The following is an 18,039-nucleotide window of genomic DNA, read 5'->3' as shown; positions in this document are numbered from 1 at the left end:
AGCCTTTCCTGTACTGACCTTGCGGTTCAGAAACAGTTTCATCCCAAGAACTATAAACGCAATCAATCAGTCCATTAAGTGCTCCTTGTAGAACTGTTTGTACGTATAAGTACAATACCTCACTGTAAGCTTGCGATACAGTTATAATATTGCACAACCTGAGCCACTTTAGCACGTATTTAAATATGATGACGATATCATTTTAAGATTAAATGCAGCAAAATATGTTTATTTATAGATAAAATGTTAACATCATTTAAATAATCTATATTGTTAATAATTAAACATGTGAGGACACGGTGTCGCAGCGCTAGCAAGGAGCTGGCACCCCATTCAGGGATTGTTCCTGCCTCGCACTGTATTCTTGCTGGGGCTGGTGCAACACTGATAGATGGATTGAATAATTAAACATGTACTACGAAGATATTTCAATGTTCCTTAAAAGTTTTGAAGAATCAGCGTTCTAAGCCTACAGATGGCTTAACGTCTGTTACAGAGATGATTGTGTGGTGATTGGGTACTTGGAGAAAGAAAAGGAAGGACAGGAATTGGGGGTTAGTACATTTGAAGAGACAGTACTGCTGCAATAAATGATTTCATTGAAGGTAGCGCACAGCGCAGCAAGCATCTTGCGGGGGGCAGGAACAATCTCTGGACAAGGCGCCAGCTAGTCACTATCACTGCGCTACCGTGTTCCTATGTTTGATACATGCTTTAATTCCTATCATCATGAAAATAATATTAAGTATACATCTCAGTATTTAAATTATTCAGAGAGCTGTCATATCATGAATGTAATGGATTCTGTGTCCTGTCGGAGGAAGAGAAAGCCCGTTTAAGAAGCACAGTGATTCACACACATAGAGCACATAGAAGAACACATACAAAACAAAGCATTTAACGTGTTACTTTAGTTATGATAGTATTTGAGAAACTAGTAAATTAAACAATTTTAAGAAGAGGTTTATGATGTTCTACTTTAATAACAAAATAAACTAAGTGATTAAAGTGGAAATTTCGAGATTAAAGTTTACATTTAGAGCTTTTTTCCCACTGGGTCCCTATTTTTTTGTCTTTTCTCTGTACCCTAATAAGCTTCCATATGACACTCAGATGGTGGGCTACGACTCGCCTTTTCACGGCGACTTTGATATCTGACAACTTCTTTTTTATTTCAGGCACTGTGCGACTTTGTGAACTTGAGCTTTCGAGTTTCTCCAACACTCTTTATCATTCGATCAACTTCCCTTTGTTGTTTATACCACTGTTTAAACCAACAAATAGTATGTTTTTCCTTGCCTCCACTTGGAATTCGCTGAAATTCTTCTGTTTTCCCCATGCTTTTGTCATTTCCTTTTCACAGAACGCTGAGCTTAAGGGCTATTTATATTGATTTGCATATTGAAAGAGGTGTAATTCTGGGAGGAGTTTGGGAGTGGCAGCAGGCGCATGCATGTGCGTTACTTTTCACGTTGACCGGGATTTATGGAGCAGAAGAACGTGGAAGTTGGAGAACGCACAGATTTATGCATCTGGATTTTTTTCTGTGTACGAACATTTCCGCTTTTGTCCGTATGCCATGTTTTAGTGTGAGTTATATGCACGGCGTTATACATGAGGCCCCTGGGGTCAAATAAAAGCTTTATTACAATTACCTTAATGAAGGCTTCTTTGTAAAAGTAATCCCAACCGAGGCACAATCGCAATTCTCTTCTCTTTCTCTGCTTTCTCCTCCAGTCCTCCCAGGCGAGCTTTATCAGTGTTCTCATACTCATCTCCAACTTGCCTGGATGAGGTAGAGCGTCTCCTTTTATGAAAGACCCGGGAGTACTTCCAGTGCTTGGGAAGACTGTAGAAAGCACTTCTGGGTCAAGCAGAAGCCCCACAAAGTAGGGATCACAGATCCCTGCGGGACCCTCTTGGCACCCACAGAACTCAACAGGGCTGCTCCATGGCATTACAATTCACAGCATGCCCTGCTGGTATCTGTATGGGAACTGAAGTCCAGTGATGCTGCCATCTAGCATATTGGATGGGACAGTAGCCATGTCCAATTGTCTCCCCCTGTCCTTCCATTGTATTGGCCTCTCAGCTGGGTAAAAGTCCTTACTTCATCACGGCCTGGGATGCCAACACACTCTTCATATAGCTGGCATCTTCTGCCAACTTCATTGCAAAGACAGGAATTGTTCTGCCAGGTAATGGACCAGTGCCCATCTCCGGAGGGATGCTAGCTCATAGGTGCTGTTCATCACAACAGTAAGACTTTTCACAGAGTGCAGGGTAATAGGGCTGTTTGTGTTACATAACTTCAATGGCATTGGGGAAAATTCTGGAAGCACACAAATATAAATGGCTCATTTGCAAAACATTTATTTGAACTCACTATGTTGCTGTGACGCAGGGAATCTATATCAGTAATATAAATTATACATGATACATTGTACAGTTCTTTAATCTCTTAAGTATTTCTTCATTTTTTAAAGGAGATTAAGTAAATTATTTGTTGGAATATACATACTTTCATACTAGTGCTGAGATTTGTGTGGTAGGTTGCTTTAACCCTGGTAGGTAGAGCAGATCATTTATCTGATTTATTGCTGGAACTCCCCTTTGACATGCAATTAAACACTCAATTAAACACCACAGACTAAACATGTTATGTACAAGGCCACGTATACATTAGTGCCTTTTCAGGTAATAATTAATTAAGAATTCTTTAAAGTTTAACTAACACAAATGCCACAGATAGAGGTCTTCTAATTTTCTTTCATGGTAGCTCATTCTACTTCACTGGAGCGGGAGAAAGGTTAAACTGAGACATTAGTCTACATGGAGGAAAACTGGGAATGGGCAGTGGTGTGTGAATGTATATAGTGTGACCAGTAGGAGGCAACTCCATTCCCAGACACAACTCCATTAGACATTGGTTTAAGCCTCAAAGTCAAGCTCATAGGACTTGATGTTACAATCCCGATATCTGGCACCTTCTTAATGTCTTAAATGAATATAGGGTATTTGCTTCATTGGGGTCATCAGGTGGGCACCCTGTTAATCAGTGTTTCATTGAAAAGCCCACTACACCTTCATAGGCTCAACAGAACCATGTGTGCTCCCATCCGCTTTTACCCCTTTCTTGTCATTCTACAGCCCAGTTGGGATCCTTTCTCTTCAGACAATACCAGTTGTTGCTTTGCTCATGATTTTCTGAAAGCGACTTGACAGCCTGTCGGAAGGCCTACCATTGTACTCCCATCCCCTTCAGAAGCCTGACTGTTCACGTGGCAACAAACCCTCTACACCCTGCCTCTACAAGGAGCACCTGGGTATGCCAGCTGCGTTGTTCTGCCTCAGCTACTATGTCTGCACATGAATTTTACATTCGTTTGCCTCATCAAATGCTGCCTCCCATGGCACCGTTAACTCCACAATTAACAAGGACTTCTGCAAGGTTGACCACAAGATCAGGTCTAGCCTAAGATTAGATGTAATAATTTCTGCAGGACAAATTAGCTTCTGATTTAGATCAACCTGCATCTTCCAGTTCTGCGCAGTCCCCAGGAGGGTTGATTCCTTTATTGTGGACGGTTTCACTAGAGGTTGTCCTGCTCTTACGAATGGGATGGTGTTCACAAATCTGGTGATTGGGGTAGATCTCTTTTCTTCCAGGGTAATCGCCAGTTTTTGTAGAACCTGGTTTTGTCTCCAGGTGTAGCGACATTGGACAGACTGGTTTTACAGCCAGTGAGGATGTGCTTTAATGTTGCTGGAATTTAGCAGAGAGAATATGATGGATTTTCTCCAACCCATTGATGTAGGTTCATAGGGTGAGAAGAACATCATAGGTGGCTCTGATGATGAAGCTGATTCGGCTTCCTTCCATCTCCCACAGATCCTTCCAGGTGAGTTTACGATTTTACAGATTTTCCTAGCTAGTCTCTCTGCCTCCTCTTGCTGTCGAACCTCAGCAACCATCAGCTGTCTCCTCTGGGTAGATGTTGTCTTATGCCATGAGGGTTGATTTGTCCATTAACCCAAACCCACCTCTTTCTTACTGCGCCTGTCCCACAATGTCTCTATATCTAAGAGCAGATATTGCTAGCTGTACAGCATCAGATGGAGTCCACTTCCTACTCATTGCCTGTGTAGGAACAGCCAATCATATTGTAGCAATTTATTAAAAGCAAGTAACATTCCATACAATCAAGTCAAACTTGACAAAACTAAATTCAATTTAACCCCCACCAATGAGAATGAGGGTAATGTCAACAGCCAGAGTAAAACTTTAAGTGCAGAAAAGGGGGGACAGAATCCTTTAACCCAATATAAAATCTTATTCTAAAATTTTATTGATTAGATCTTGCCAGTTTTTAAAAATGTTCTGAACAGATCCCTACGGTGAGCTGGCGTCCTGCCTAGGGATTTATTCCTGCCTTGTGCTGTGTTGGCTGGGATTGGCTCCAGCAGACCCCCGTGACCTTGTGTTAGGATACAGCAGGTTGGAGAATGACTGACTGACTGACTGACTGAACAGATCCTCTAAGTGAGAATTTGATTGCTTCTTATTTCAAATAGCATATAACATCAGTTACCCTCCTTGGTATGTCATGAGTGTTGGTGGGGCAGCATGCTGACAAGTTATGTCACTGCAGTCGTTTTATAAAAAAGAGAGGTTTGCTTTTTGAGCTCATTTGAAATTTGTAAAAAGGAATAACTTCTTTATGCATCAAAACTAAAAATCTCTTTAAAAATTGTAGGCATCTTACTAATGGATGTTTGCAGTTTTCTAGAGTAAATTCTTCATATATCACAATGAAATGTTTCCTGCTTGGTTGAGGAAAAAACACTGTATTCCTCAATGGATTCCGTGGAGGGTGCTGGGAGAGTCTAGGGGTTCTGGGGCCCCCAATAATGATTATTCGGTCCCTGTATAATCACAGTGAGAGCACCGTTCCCTGTGGGTGTAAGACTGAACCAGGGCTGCGCTTTGTATCCAATCCTGTTTATGATTATCATTGACAAGATATCAAGGTGCAGTCAGGGAGGGGAGGGTTTCCAGTTCAGTGGTCTTAGTATTGTGTCACTGCTTTTTGTCCTGTTGGCTTCATGAGGTTGTGAACTTCAGCACACATTGGGATGGTTTGTGACTGAGTGTGAAGTGTCAGGAATGAGGATCAGCACTTCTAAATCTGAATCTGTGGTACTCAGTAGGAAAAAGGTGGAATGTCCACCCCGAGTGGGGAGTGTGTTACTGCCTCAAGTGGAGAAAGTTTAAATAACTTGGGTTCTTGTTCACTAGTGAAGGGACAAGGGATGGATAGGGATGGAAACAGCAGTTATGTGGTCTCTATACCGATGAAGAAGGAGCTGAGCCACAAGGCGAATCTCTTGATTTATCAGTCATTCTACATCCTTACCCTAAAGTATGATCATGAGCTTTGGGTAAAGACCAAAAAAATTTTATCTCAGGTACAAGTGGCTGAAACGGGCTTTCTTAGCAGGACTAAGGACTGGAAAATATGGAGGCAATGGTGACCTTAGGGTACTTAAGGTTCTACCTGTAGAGCCGAATCTCTGGTCTTAGCACCTGGTGTTGAGACTTAACAGATTTGGTTACCTGTTTCAAGCTGTTGTCTTAGAGGCCTGTATTTATCATCTGTAACCTTGCTTAGCCCTTCAATCAAACACCTAAGCTGACTTCCCCACCTGAACTTCTGAAGTAGAAAAAAGAAAGAATCTTCACCAAATTAATAATAAAAGAGATCACCTTATTTACTAAAATATAAAAATTAAATACAAAGATAAACAAAGATAAAGGATTAAATACAAACTATAAGTAATAATAAAAATAATATTCTTATAAATGCATAGCAATGATGCCACAAATTCAGACCTTCTGCTCCAAATGTTCCTGATCCTCCCCTTTCTTACTTAACTTTTCTTCCATCCCGTACATTCCCCTCAGAGATGATGTGATACTGCTTCTTTTTAATATACTGCTCAAAAAAATTAAGGGACTTAATCATCACAGTCTAACACCAAGTCGATTAAGCTTCAGGGATATCAATTTGTCCAGTTAGGAAGCAGAAGTGATTGTGAATCAACTTCACCTGCTTTGGTGCAAATGAAAGTGGCAACAGGTGCACTGGAGAGGCAACAGCAAGACAACCCCCAAAAAGTGAATGGCTTTGCAGGTTGTGGCCACAGACAGTTGCTCTCTCCTTATCCTTCCTGACTGATTCTTCTCTAGTTTTGTGTTTTGCTAGTGTCCTTATTACTACTGGCAGCATGAGGTTGGTACCTGCAGTTAATTCAGGTATCACAGGTAGATCCAGCTCCTTCAGGATGGCACATCCATACGTCCCATCACAAGAAGGTTTGCTGTGTCTCCCAGCACAGTCTCAGGAGCATGGAGGAGATACCAGGAGACAGGCAATTTTTCTATTAAGTGTTGTAGAATAACCAACTAGTGCACAATGAATCCACACACATGTAAATAGAAATAAGTTAGATGGAGAACTGCTGGCTCCTTTGTCATTTGCATCTTATTGCTAATAAGAAGCCATTAAAACAGTGAATGCAACTGTTTAAGACTGAAATAAGCAATTAAGGGTGGGGAACCTTAACAAGCAAGACCACTAAAATGAAGCAACAAAATGTCATTTGGCAATTAGAGCTTCATCAGAAATAATTAACTTCTCATTAAGAAATGGGGTTGGAGCAAAAACCTGCAGCCACTGCGGCCCTCCAGGACAGACGTTGCCCATCCCTGCTCTGATCCAAGGTGACTAGGGACTGTTTGGGAACAAGTGTTACAGGGCAATGGTACAAAAAATTGATTTTCACATATAAAGAGCTCAAAAGAAAATATAAACTAGTCACAATCCCCGGATTTACAGAACCTAACAGCTATTAGTTAGACAGAAATTCACCAAACAAGAGTATCGTCAAATGATTCTGGAACACATTAAGGGTGTCAGAGTTTCAAATGGACAGTGGGCAGGAGCTGCACGCAAAGAAGGAGTCTTGACTGAGATTTGATACCATGCAGAGGTGGCAACATCAGGTTCCGTTCATCAGCAGATCTGAGTGGTCGAGAAGGAGCATTGGACCTCAGAAGGTTTAATAACTAATGGATGAATGCTCAAACTTGCTTTTCATTTGCAGTGCCAGTAGTCGCCAAAGGTGACCCCCTACTATTTTAAGGTAGATAATAATTCTGAATGAGGAGGCCTTCCAAGATGAGACATTGTCTTCTGACCATTACCTCAGAGACAGAATCTGACTTCCTATAAACATCTACATCAGATTAATGCATTTGAGGAATACATAGATGGGTGATGGATTTTTACCTATTGGCCTGATCCTGAATAAATAAAATCCTTTTTATTAAAATAAAAATGTGATGCTGAAACTAAAGGCATCACAGCTCCTTTGTGAGTGAAACAACAGGTTTTTACATAAACTAATTGGACATTAGAAAAACCAAACATTAGCACAAAAGGGAACATAGACCATATGGCACCATAAATTAATAAAATGACATGCATCCTTAGGCCTCATAGACATGAGCCTTCCGCCACATGAATATTTAATAAAACAGATATTGATAATAATAAATGTAAACACAGTGTAGAATGCCTTTATTTGCAAAGGCACACTCTTCTGTCTAAATGAGAAGCACCAAGGCACACTTCACATGATATTTTGGCTTCAAATATTGGCAAGCTTGTCTTTTAAGGCATTCTCTTGGATCCCATTGCAAAACGCTTTTTTTCCTCCCTTTCTGTCTGTTTGCTTGAGGCAATAAGAAACTGTCTGGGAAAGGCTGAGTCAGCCTTGTTTTCCTACCCTCCTAAAGCAAAATTCAGATCTGCAGCATTTCCTTAAACACACAAATAGATAAAATTTGATGAAGGCATGTTCCAGATGGGAGCTGTCTGCCATGACATATATCTGGGCACTTAATGGATGAGTGGGGTGAACATAAATCCTGGATCATGTACTTAATTTCATGACAATATAATCCTATGCATCCCTGTGGCAGTTTGCAGATGAGGAAGTACTGTACACTAAGAATCTTGGTTTAAGTAAGCTGCCAGTCTGAGAAGGCAGGTAAACTACAGTTACAGTGAAAATGTTCAGAAACATTTCACTAGCAACTGATATTGTGACTACAATTGTGGAACCAAAGAGAATTTTTTGAGTTTAGTAAAAGTTAGTAACTCTTAACATTTTTTTTTAACTATACCGAATCCTGTCAGTTTGTAGCAATGGCGGTTTACAGGTGCAATGGGATACTGTAGTGTTTTGAAAATATGAGCAGGATCTGGTACTATTTTATTTACAGTAACAAAGAAGTCGGAGACTATGGAGCAATATTTTGGACAAAATTATACAAATAAACAAATACACAAATAAATGTATTGTGAAATGCAAAATTAAATGAACAAAGACACAATTCAATGTTTTGTGAAATGTTTTTGTTGTTTATTTCTTTATGTATTTATTTAATTATTTCTTCAATTATCTATTTCAGAGAAATACGCAATGAAATTAAAACTCATATCCACCCACTTAGGTTGCGACGGTGGGCTCTAGCAACTACTCTGTTTTGATTGGTGAATGGTCAGTGAAGTGCATACTAACAGTTGTGACTGTGTGTGCAAGAAAGAAACGTTCAGCAGAAGAACTGCACAAAGTGGCTGTTTAAATCAAGAAAATTTGTCTGAAATTCTCATCAATAGGAGACTTGTAAACACATTAAACACATTTCTTACAATTGTGGCTGTTCTTGCTTAGCAAATGTACTTGGCTTTAAGAGTAAGACACAAATTCATGAAGCAGACAACAGAAAAACAAGAAAGTCATTATAACTCTCCATGGCATCAATATTTCCACTTTGGCTTATTTGTATTCCCTTCATCATGGCCTGTGTATGTTGCCATCTTATGTGTCACCTCAATGAGGATCAACATCACGAACATGGAAGATGAAAGCATAAAGACACCATACCAAACTGTGTTTGACACATATTGTATATGGCAAGGTATGGGCTATAAGTAAAATAATTTTCATCTTGTTCATAGGTATATAGGGTCATTATTGTCATACTGTATGTAGAGAGTACAGTAAAATTCATACTTGCATGTGTTAATCAACATGCAACATGTCACCACTCTCCAGCTTATTTGGTGGTGTGTTTAGTTTGTCTCCTAATTTTTTAACAGTGTAGAAAACATTTGAAACTTTCTCTTTCAGCTGCTGCAATCAATGACGCAGATGAGAAAGGAAATGAAGGTTAAGTTTTCACAGACAGAAGGCATAGTTCTGGTGCACTCTTGAATTTCAGTAAAAGAATCTTCTCTGTACCCTTTCCTTTATACTAGATATGTGCCAAATGCATAGTATCTTCATGACCCAGTCAATGATGACCATCAGATTCAGGTGGGGTTGGGTGGGGGTCCCCTTAGAGAATCGCCACTGACAGTGATAGCAGAGCAATGGTGATTGCTTGAACTGCAGCAGCTACCCACTGCAACATATTTCACAAGCTGTATGCTACCCTTTCTTATTGAATACAGCCATGACTGTGCAAACCCAAAAGTTGGGAACTTTTACCAATCTATGGTCTATATGCTACTAACAAAATGAAAACTGCAAGAAAAACATGAGAATGAATATGAGCTACTCAACTATCTATTGTGACCGCTGCCCCTTCAGAAATCCTCTCTTAAAAAGTTTTTCAATGGAAAAGAAACACCTCTTTGCAGGATCAGCTGCAGGCTTGCGACGCGAGGAGTTAGTCGTGTGCGGCTACGAACATTTAAAAGATTGAGCTGTGGTCATCCTGAGGTCTCTCACTCTCCTGTCTTTTTCCCCCAGACTCCCTCCGCTCCAGCTGTTGCTGCTGGCCCACTTGATCCCCTTGATGAAGAGCCGGCCCCTGCCAGGCACCTTTCCCTTGCCCAGGCACCCAGGGCTGCCGATCTTGCTGTCGAGGGAATTCCGAATAGAAGACGACATCGCGGGAATTCCGGATTTGGGACCAAGCGCAGATGCTTCCGCTGTGATCAGACCGGACATCTGGCTAGGGAATGTCACCTCTCTCCTGCTCAGTCCATGGAAGTCGACTTGCCTCAGGTATGTTGCTCGCTGGTCCCATCTAAGTCTCTGAAGGAAGACAGTTTCAGTGTGTCTGTTACATTGGCTGGCTGGCAGATCCCTAACTTGTTGGACACGGGTAGTGACCTCTGTGTGATTCGTCTTAACTGGCTGTGCGAGACTCCCTCCTCTGGCACGGAGCGAGTGAGCATACGCCTTGTCCATGGAGATGTTAAGGACTATGAGACTGTGTTGCTTCCTTTGAAGTATAAAGGACAAAACTTTAAAGTCTGGACTGCTATATCTGATTCTTGCCCCTGGCCCTTGCTGGTGGGGAAGAGGAATACCATTTCCTAGGGTCTTGGCCGACATCAAGGTGCCATTGCCGACTCTCCCAGGAGCTATGGAGGGAGGGGAGAGGCTGGTGGCTAACAGAATTGACCGGGGTACCGACCTGGAAATTGAACCTGATCTCTCCAGTGAGGGGGACTCCTTGGATTTTCTCGAGCGACTGCCCGGTCCTTCTAATGCAGTGGCGGTGGTCACTACCCCGGCCTCAACAGAGGCATCAGCTAGCGAGCAAGCAGATTTTGTGCTCTTGGAGCAAGCTGACAGCTCTTTGGTGTTTGCATTCAAATAGGCTTACGCTGCCTGAGACTCCTATTATGTGGACTGTAAGACCCCCGGCTTCAAAACTCTGAACTTTCTTGTTAAAAGCGGCTTCCTTTATTGAGTGATCTCTGATCGCGTTGGGGCAGTCTGATTGAACAACTGGTTGTCCAAGATGAATGCAGGGAAATAGTATTGTCGATGGCTTACGCGCATGTGTTGGGCGGTCATCTGGGCGCCGAAAAGACTACTGAGCACATCTCAAAGCAGTTTTATTGGCTGAATACGGGCAGGGATATCAAACCGTTTTGTAAGTCTTACCCTGACTGTCAGGTCTCTGCTCACAGGCCCCGTCGGGCTCTCCTTTCCTCGATGCCTATTTTAGACATTCCGTTTCTACGGGTTGGTTTGGATATTGTGGGTCCCCTCCCAAAAGGTAAGAATGTGTATCAGTATATTTTCGTGCTGATTGATTACACTAAAGTGGCTGCTCTCCAGAAGGCCAACTCTGTATCTGTTGCAAAGGCTCTGTGTGAGATCTTTACCCGTATTGCCATTTCCCGTGAAATTCTGAATGACCAGGGTTCACCCTTTACTTCATGCATCATGAAACAGTTGTGTGACAGCCTTGCCATTAAAAAGCTGTGTACCACTGTTTACCATCCGCAGACAAATGGCCTGATGGAGCAGTTTAACAACACTAAAGCAGATGATCAGGCGGGTGATAATGACCTACTGTAACATCCTGGGACTCTGTTTTGCCCTTCCTGATGTTCGCGGTTCAGGAATCGCCACAGGCTTCTACGGACTTGAGTCCCTTTGAGTTGCTATTTGGTAGACGTCCACGGGGCGTCTTGGATGTTATTCATGAGGAATGGACAGGTGTATGTTCTAATGCTAATGGCCCTAGCTTTGCTGACCTGGTTGTTTACCTGGAGGATCAAATTTCTAAGTTTCCTTCTATTGCTTTGGAGCACCAGCAGCATGAACGGGATGCCCAAAAACGGCATTATGATAAGTGTAGCAAACTTTGGGAATTTAATCCGGGCAATCGGGTCCTGGTTTTGATTCCTACCGATCCACACAAGTTCTTTGCGAAATGACAGGGTCCTGCTGTCAATGAGGAGTGTATGGGGCTTGAATTACAAAGTCAGGATACCTGGCAGATGGAAACCCGTGCAGGTTTTACATGTTAATCTCTTGAAAGAGTGGGATGAACTCTAGGAGGCGTTGATGCCCAAGGCTGCTATGTCACAGACAGATGTTGATATTGGTGGCGATTTGATTGATTCACAGAAAGTGGAGTTGCTGTCTCTAATAAGTTGGAAAAGTGATGTACTGTATTTTCCCCCTTGCCAGGCTTTACTGCTCTTGCCGAACATAAGACTGCTACGGAGCCTGGTGTTAAGGTGTAGATGTGCTCTTTTTGGATATCCGAGGCAAAATGGAATGTGGTGCACAATGAGGTCAGACAAATGCTTGAATTGGGTGTTATTCATGAAAGTAAAAGCGACTCATGCAGTCTGATCGTTTTGGTCCCAAAACCCAATGGTTCGATTCTGTATCGATTTCAGATGCTTAAATAAAGTTTCCAAATTTGATTCTTATCTTATGCACCGTGTTGATGAGTTGTTGGAGAAATTGGGACAGGCTTTGTACATCTCCATGCTTGATCTTATGAAAGGGTATTGGCAGGTGTCTCTTGAAGCTTCCAGTTGTGAAAAAACAGTATTTGCCACCCCTGACGGGTTATACAAATTTACCCCACACTGTATGATGGATCAGATTTTACGTCCCCATTCTGAATATTCCAGGGCGTATCTCGATGATGTCGTCATTTTCAGTAATGATTGGCCTTCACATTTGAAGTGGCTTCAGGGTGTACTAGACAGCTTCAGACAGGCTGGATTGACAGCTAACCCTAAGAAATGTAAGTTGGGTATGTCTGAGATGAACTATTTAGGTTATTTTATGGGTGGAGGTTTGGTTAGACCTCAATTAAAGAAAGTGGATGAGGTGCTTGCTTACCTGTTTACAAAAATGCAGAGACAGGTGGTTATTATAGATTTCTCCCGAATTTTGCAAATAGAGCTGCTCCTCTAACTGATCTTATGAAGGGTAGAAAGAACCACTGTGTTGTCTGGTCGGATGATTGTGAAAGGTTCTTCAATGATTTAAAGTCTTCTTTGTCAATGTACCCAGTGTTGAGAAACCCAGACTTCTCTCATGAGTTCGTTTTGCAGACAGACACTAGTACACTCAGTTTAGGTGCTGTCCTGTCTCCGGTTTTTGATGGTGAGGAGCACCCGATCTCGTTTTTGAGCTGAAAGCTGCTAACCAGGGAGTGTAACTACTCGACTATAGAAAAGGAGTGTTTGGAGATCAAATGGGCTGTGGGAGTGCTCTATTATTATTCGTGGGGGCGTAAACTTACCTTGGTGACCGATCAAGCTCCTCTTCAATGGTTCTACAGATGGAAGGATACAAACTCTTGCCTTATGCGGTGGTTCTTAAGGTTGCAGCTGTTTGATTTTATTGTCCGTCATAGTCCCGGCTCTGCGCATGTTAAAACTGATGTCCTCTCTTGCCTGGCAGAGCCTGGTTTTGTGGATCGCTTGGTTCACAAAGGAGTGAACAAAGCTGAGGGTGGGGGTGTGACCGCTGCCGATTCAGAAACCCCCTCTGAAACAGTTTTTCAATTGAAAAGAAACACACTACCTTTTTGCGGGATCAGCTGTCAGCTTGCTGGCTTGCCACACGACTTTCTCCTCACGCAGGGATACGAACATTTAAAAGATTGAGCCATGGCCATCCTGAGGTCTCTACTCTCCTGTGAAAGGCATTGAAAGTGCTATTATCCAACCAAGTTACGATTCACTACTTAATGTTCTCATACCCTAAAGCCTGTGTGAACTTTAATGTCCTATTTGTACCATCGAGATCAAAACTATACCTAAACATTCCATATGAAGTATCAAAAGTATCTTAACAACAACCTCTATTCTCTTTCACACAAAACATAATGCTATGTAACCCAACATCCTATTAGCCAATTGCTTCTGTAAAGTCTCTAGATGGTGGCAGTTAGCCTCAAAGGACTCCCAAGTCTTTCATGATTCAGACCTCCCTTTCTGTAATTATCCTTACTATTTTTACTTCCTAACTGTTAAACATTACAGTTTTTTCCCATTGATCTTCATCCACCACATATCCCCCCAAGTCTGAATTCTTTTCAGGTCCTTTTGTAATGATCCACCAATCTACCTTGTTTAACATTCTTAGCAGATTTATCTTGTTCATTAAATTATTATTTATGTAAATTAAACAGGCACTCCACTGCTGATTCCTTAGGGACAACTGTCATGAACTGGGCTTTTGACCATGCAGATTTATTTTGTAATTATTTTTCCAATTATTTTTTAATTTGATAACATTTACATTTTTGATCATTATTTAACTATTGTTATCACTTTACCATTTTATTTATCATTTATGACTAAGGGTGCACCATTTCTTGTGCTTTGTTATTAGTATCATTGCCTTGGTTGCTGCCACATGGTTACCGAAAGTATTTAAGATGGTGGAATGCTCTGAACTACTTGAACTTCGAAAGTTTTTGGATTCAGTAACCAAACCTTGCAGTGTCTTTATTACAAATCATTTTAGGGAGTTAAAACGCTCGTGAGTTTTTCTCAATGTGATTTTTTGTTTTTTTTTCCTTCGGCAACTTAGCTTAATCTTTTAGGCTTCTGACTTTTGCCTGTTTTTGACAATAATTTTTTTTTTCATCTTGTGGTATTATGGTTTTTCTTTATTTCTTTTTTTCTTAATTTATTACTGGTTTCCTGCATTTCACTAATTGCGGCAGAACCTAATTAGGAAAATGATTCTCACTCTATAACCCATTGTTTTGTAAACTTAATGCAATACAGTAAATGTGTACACACTGCACCTTGAATTACTACTGTTAGTCTTCTACTGGCCTTTTATTAGATATCTTATCAGAAGCCTTTTGAAAATCACAATAAAAAGAAACCGTGTCTCTCCCACGTAACCCATTTAGAATGTTTCCTAACGTACTTGTGCTTGAGATCTGTTTCTCCATCTTGTCTTTAACAACTCTATTAATAATAGATAATATCAATTAATTACATCTATACAGTGTGCTTTTCTCATTATTCAAAGTGCTTTACATAGACAGATGGTGCCCACTTCAGCCTCCACCAATGTGTAGCACACACCTGGATGTTGTGACAGGAGCCATTAATGTGCCACTGCACTCACTACACATTAGTTATTAGGTGGTGAGGGGGTGAGAGAGAGAGAGACAGTTAGAGACAGGGGATGATTAGGAGGCCAGAATGGACATGGTCATGATGGCCAGTTTAGCTAGGACAGCAGGATAAACCCTACTCTGTTTCAGAGATGCCCAGGGATCTTTAATGACTACAGAGAGTCAGGACCTCAATTTTATGTTTTCTCTGAAGAAGGGCATCATATTTACAGCACAGTGTCGTCATCATTGCACTGAGGCATTTGGATTCCCCCAGCTGGCCTCACCAGCACTTCTTCCAGCAGCAACCCTAGCTTTTCCAAGATGGTCTCCCATCCAAGTCCCGGCCTGGCCTGACCATGCTTATCTTCAGTTGGATGGTATGTTATGAAGTGCAGGTGGTATGGCTGCTGACAAATTCATTTACACATTAAGCTACATGACTTATACCTATCAGAGTTTTCATCGATCACATTTATTATACTGTACAGCAGTTTGATAATTGCTAACTTCTATTCTTTAGGAATGTCTAACTCTGCAATATCTTCTGTATGTATATGTTAAAGGATTATACTCTATAAACAATTACTACCTTCTTCTAGCACTCATGAATAAATATTATCAGGTTTAAGAGATTTACATGATCTGTATTTTTTAATACTTGTTTTTTGTACTTGTTGGTCTGTAAACTCTTAATTGTTGAACGTTATATTTAATATTTCCTGTAGCTACTGGGTGGCTTTCATAGGAAAAAACGGAAGAAAATTTGGAAACGTAGGCATTAGTTTTATACTTTGTATTTATATTCCCCATTACTGCTGTTAATAAACTTTTTCATTTTTGAACATTCTGTATATTAAATACAGTACTTCAAGAACCTCATGGGGTTGACGTTTATTGTTTCAGTGCCATTCTTCTTTAACTGATTGTTGCCATTAATCATTTTCTTTTTAACTGCTGTCCACATGCTTTTATAAGCCCTGAGTTTAACAGCTGATATTATTTATCCTGTATGGGCTTTTGCTGTTTTAATTTCACTTTTAACTCCTTACCAGTTTTGTTCTTCAACTGCTTCTCAATGTGGAGATGATTTTGACCTCCATTATATGAAGTAAAACTTTGATGCCAGTGTTTGTTTTTTGCATTAATTAGTCAATACATTTGCTTCTGTATGTTCCTTCTGTCCAAACTCTAAACCTTAAGTTATGATTATTAGAACATAATGAGGGGATTGCACAGTAGTGTGTGCCACTAACTCACTTCGTCAAGTCCTATTTTCAATTCCCATCCCTGACATTACACATTCTCTTATATTGATGAACTCAGGGCAATGAAGAGAGCAGTAGATTTTCAGAGAGTGCCTTGGTTGTACATGGAAGATGAAGACTGTGCCTGTATACTAGCTGACGTGTGGTTCTCTACAAAAGGATATGTGCCAATGATAAAATGGAGAATCCACCCTTTAGCTGAATCTCTGGTCCAGGATGGACACAAGGTATTCCACCCTGACTGTGGAACAGTGAACCAGTTTTTTGTCATTTTACAGATATTGAAAGATTCATGGGAGTCTGCAAGTCCAATCTGCATGAGTAGTGCAGACTCTGTTTCATGTTGCTAATGCTATCTCCTGGAACTTTATCCAGCTGCCTCCTCTGCCAAACATTGAAGTGATTCTCAGTCAAATGTGATATGATCAAAATTGAATCAATATTTCCAAATGTGTGGGCACAGTCCTCCACCTGAAGAAGAAGGTTAGTAGGCAGTAGCTTTTTTAAGGAAAGGAGGGGATCCTGTTTATGAAAATGTAGAGGTTTTTGTAAGATAGGCCAACAATTGCAAGAACAGCTGCAGTTTTGCAGACTTTGTACTAGGCTGTGGTGGTGAAGCAGAAGCTAAGTCCTAGAGACAAAGTACACACCTCATGTTATGGGCTCTGGGTAATGACCAAAAGAATGAGGCTGCATGTGCAAACAACCAAACTAAGGTGTGGAGAGCAGTAATACAGGAGGACCTTGGAATGGAATTAATGCTTCTCCAGATCGAATTGAGCCAGTGGAGGTAGTTGAGGTATACAGTTAGAATGACCTCTGATCACTTGCCATATGTCACATGCTAAATGGCTCAGCTGGACTTCCAGCATTGTGGAGCTAAAGCTAAAGACTGTTGCTCATGATAGAGTGGCTTGGTTTGTTCATCCAGCAAGCTGCCACTATGACAATCAGCAGCGGATAAGTTATTCTGGTAAAATAAAAATGAGTGAGAAAGACTTCCATATTTTTGCTTAATCTAGCCTTTGTAGGAACATATTTTTAGATGTTCCTTGATTATTTCCCAATGGTTATATTTGCATATTTTAACAGGTATAAATTATAGATGTTTGAAACACATTACTAAAAGTAGTTTACATCTATATTACACTAGGAAATACTTGGACATCTGGTCCTCCTATGATTAAGGTTCCAGCCCCAGTAGTTTGAGAGTAGCAGCAGGTAGCTGCACTGCACGTGCTTGCCATGCAGCAAGTGCTGCTGCTGTCCTTCATCTTTCTCCTATCACAGATTTGGAGTCTGCAATTTTTTTCACATTCTGCAGATGTCGTTGATTTTCTTTTTCTTTCTACCATGTCACCTCCTTGATCATTTTGGTTAAGAAAGATGCAAAGCCTGTTAACTGTTTTGCTGCTAGCCACATTTTTTGCTTCACAAACACATATTACTTCATAAGATTTCAAGTAAGACAAAGATCAAGGTTCTAACCCAAGCGGTTCACGAGTATAAGTGTGACAGATGAACACAATCCTTAGCATTTTTAGATAGATAGATAGATAGATAGATAGATAGATAGATAGATAGATAGATAGATAGATAGATAGATAGATAGATAGATAGATAGATAGATAGATAGATAGATAGATAGATAGATAGATAGATAGATAGATAGATAGATAGATAGATAGATAGATAGATTAAAAAATTGGTAATTTTTATAAGAATGAGGTGCTAGCCCACATTTGTATGGATACTTTATAACATATTTTAAAGTTATTTAACAAA

At 40.7% G+C, this 18,039-nt stretch overlaps 1 protein-coding gene across 1 annotated transcript in view; it reads left to right on the top strand.

Annotated features, from left to right (window-relative positions):
- Nucleotides 1-9,273: 9,273 nt before the first annotated feature.
- LOC127530004 (uncharacterized) overlaps nucleotides 9,274-18,039 on the top strand; it is a 437,517-nt gene continuing 428,751 nt past the window's right edge. Inside the window, exons 1-2 of the mRNA XM_051935553.1 lie at nucleotides 9,274-9,300; nucleotides 9,886-10,143. Of these exons, the coding sequence (XP_051791513.1) occupies nucleotides 9,274-9,300; nucleotides 9,886-10,143 (285 nt within the window). The remainder of the gene's footprint in view (nucleotides 9,301-9,885; nucleotides 10,144-18,039) is intronic.

Source organism: Erpetoichthys calabaricus, chromosome 13 (assembly GCF_900747795.2).
Source record: "Erpetoichthys calabaricus chromosome 13, fErpCal1.3, whole genome shotgun sequence".
Lineage (NCBI taxonomy): Eukaryota > Metazoa > Chordata > Cladistia > Polypteriformes > Polypteridae > Erpetoichthys > Erpetoichthys calabaricus.
The sequence above is the reverse complement of the archived record's forward strand: the minus strand, read 5'-3'. Positions and strand labels throughout refer to the sequence as shown.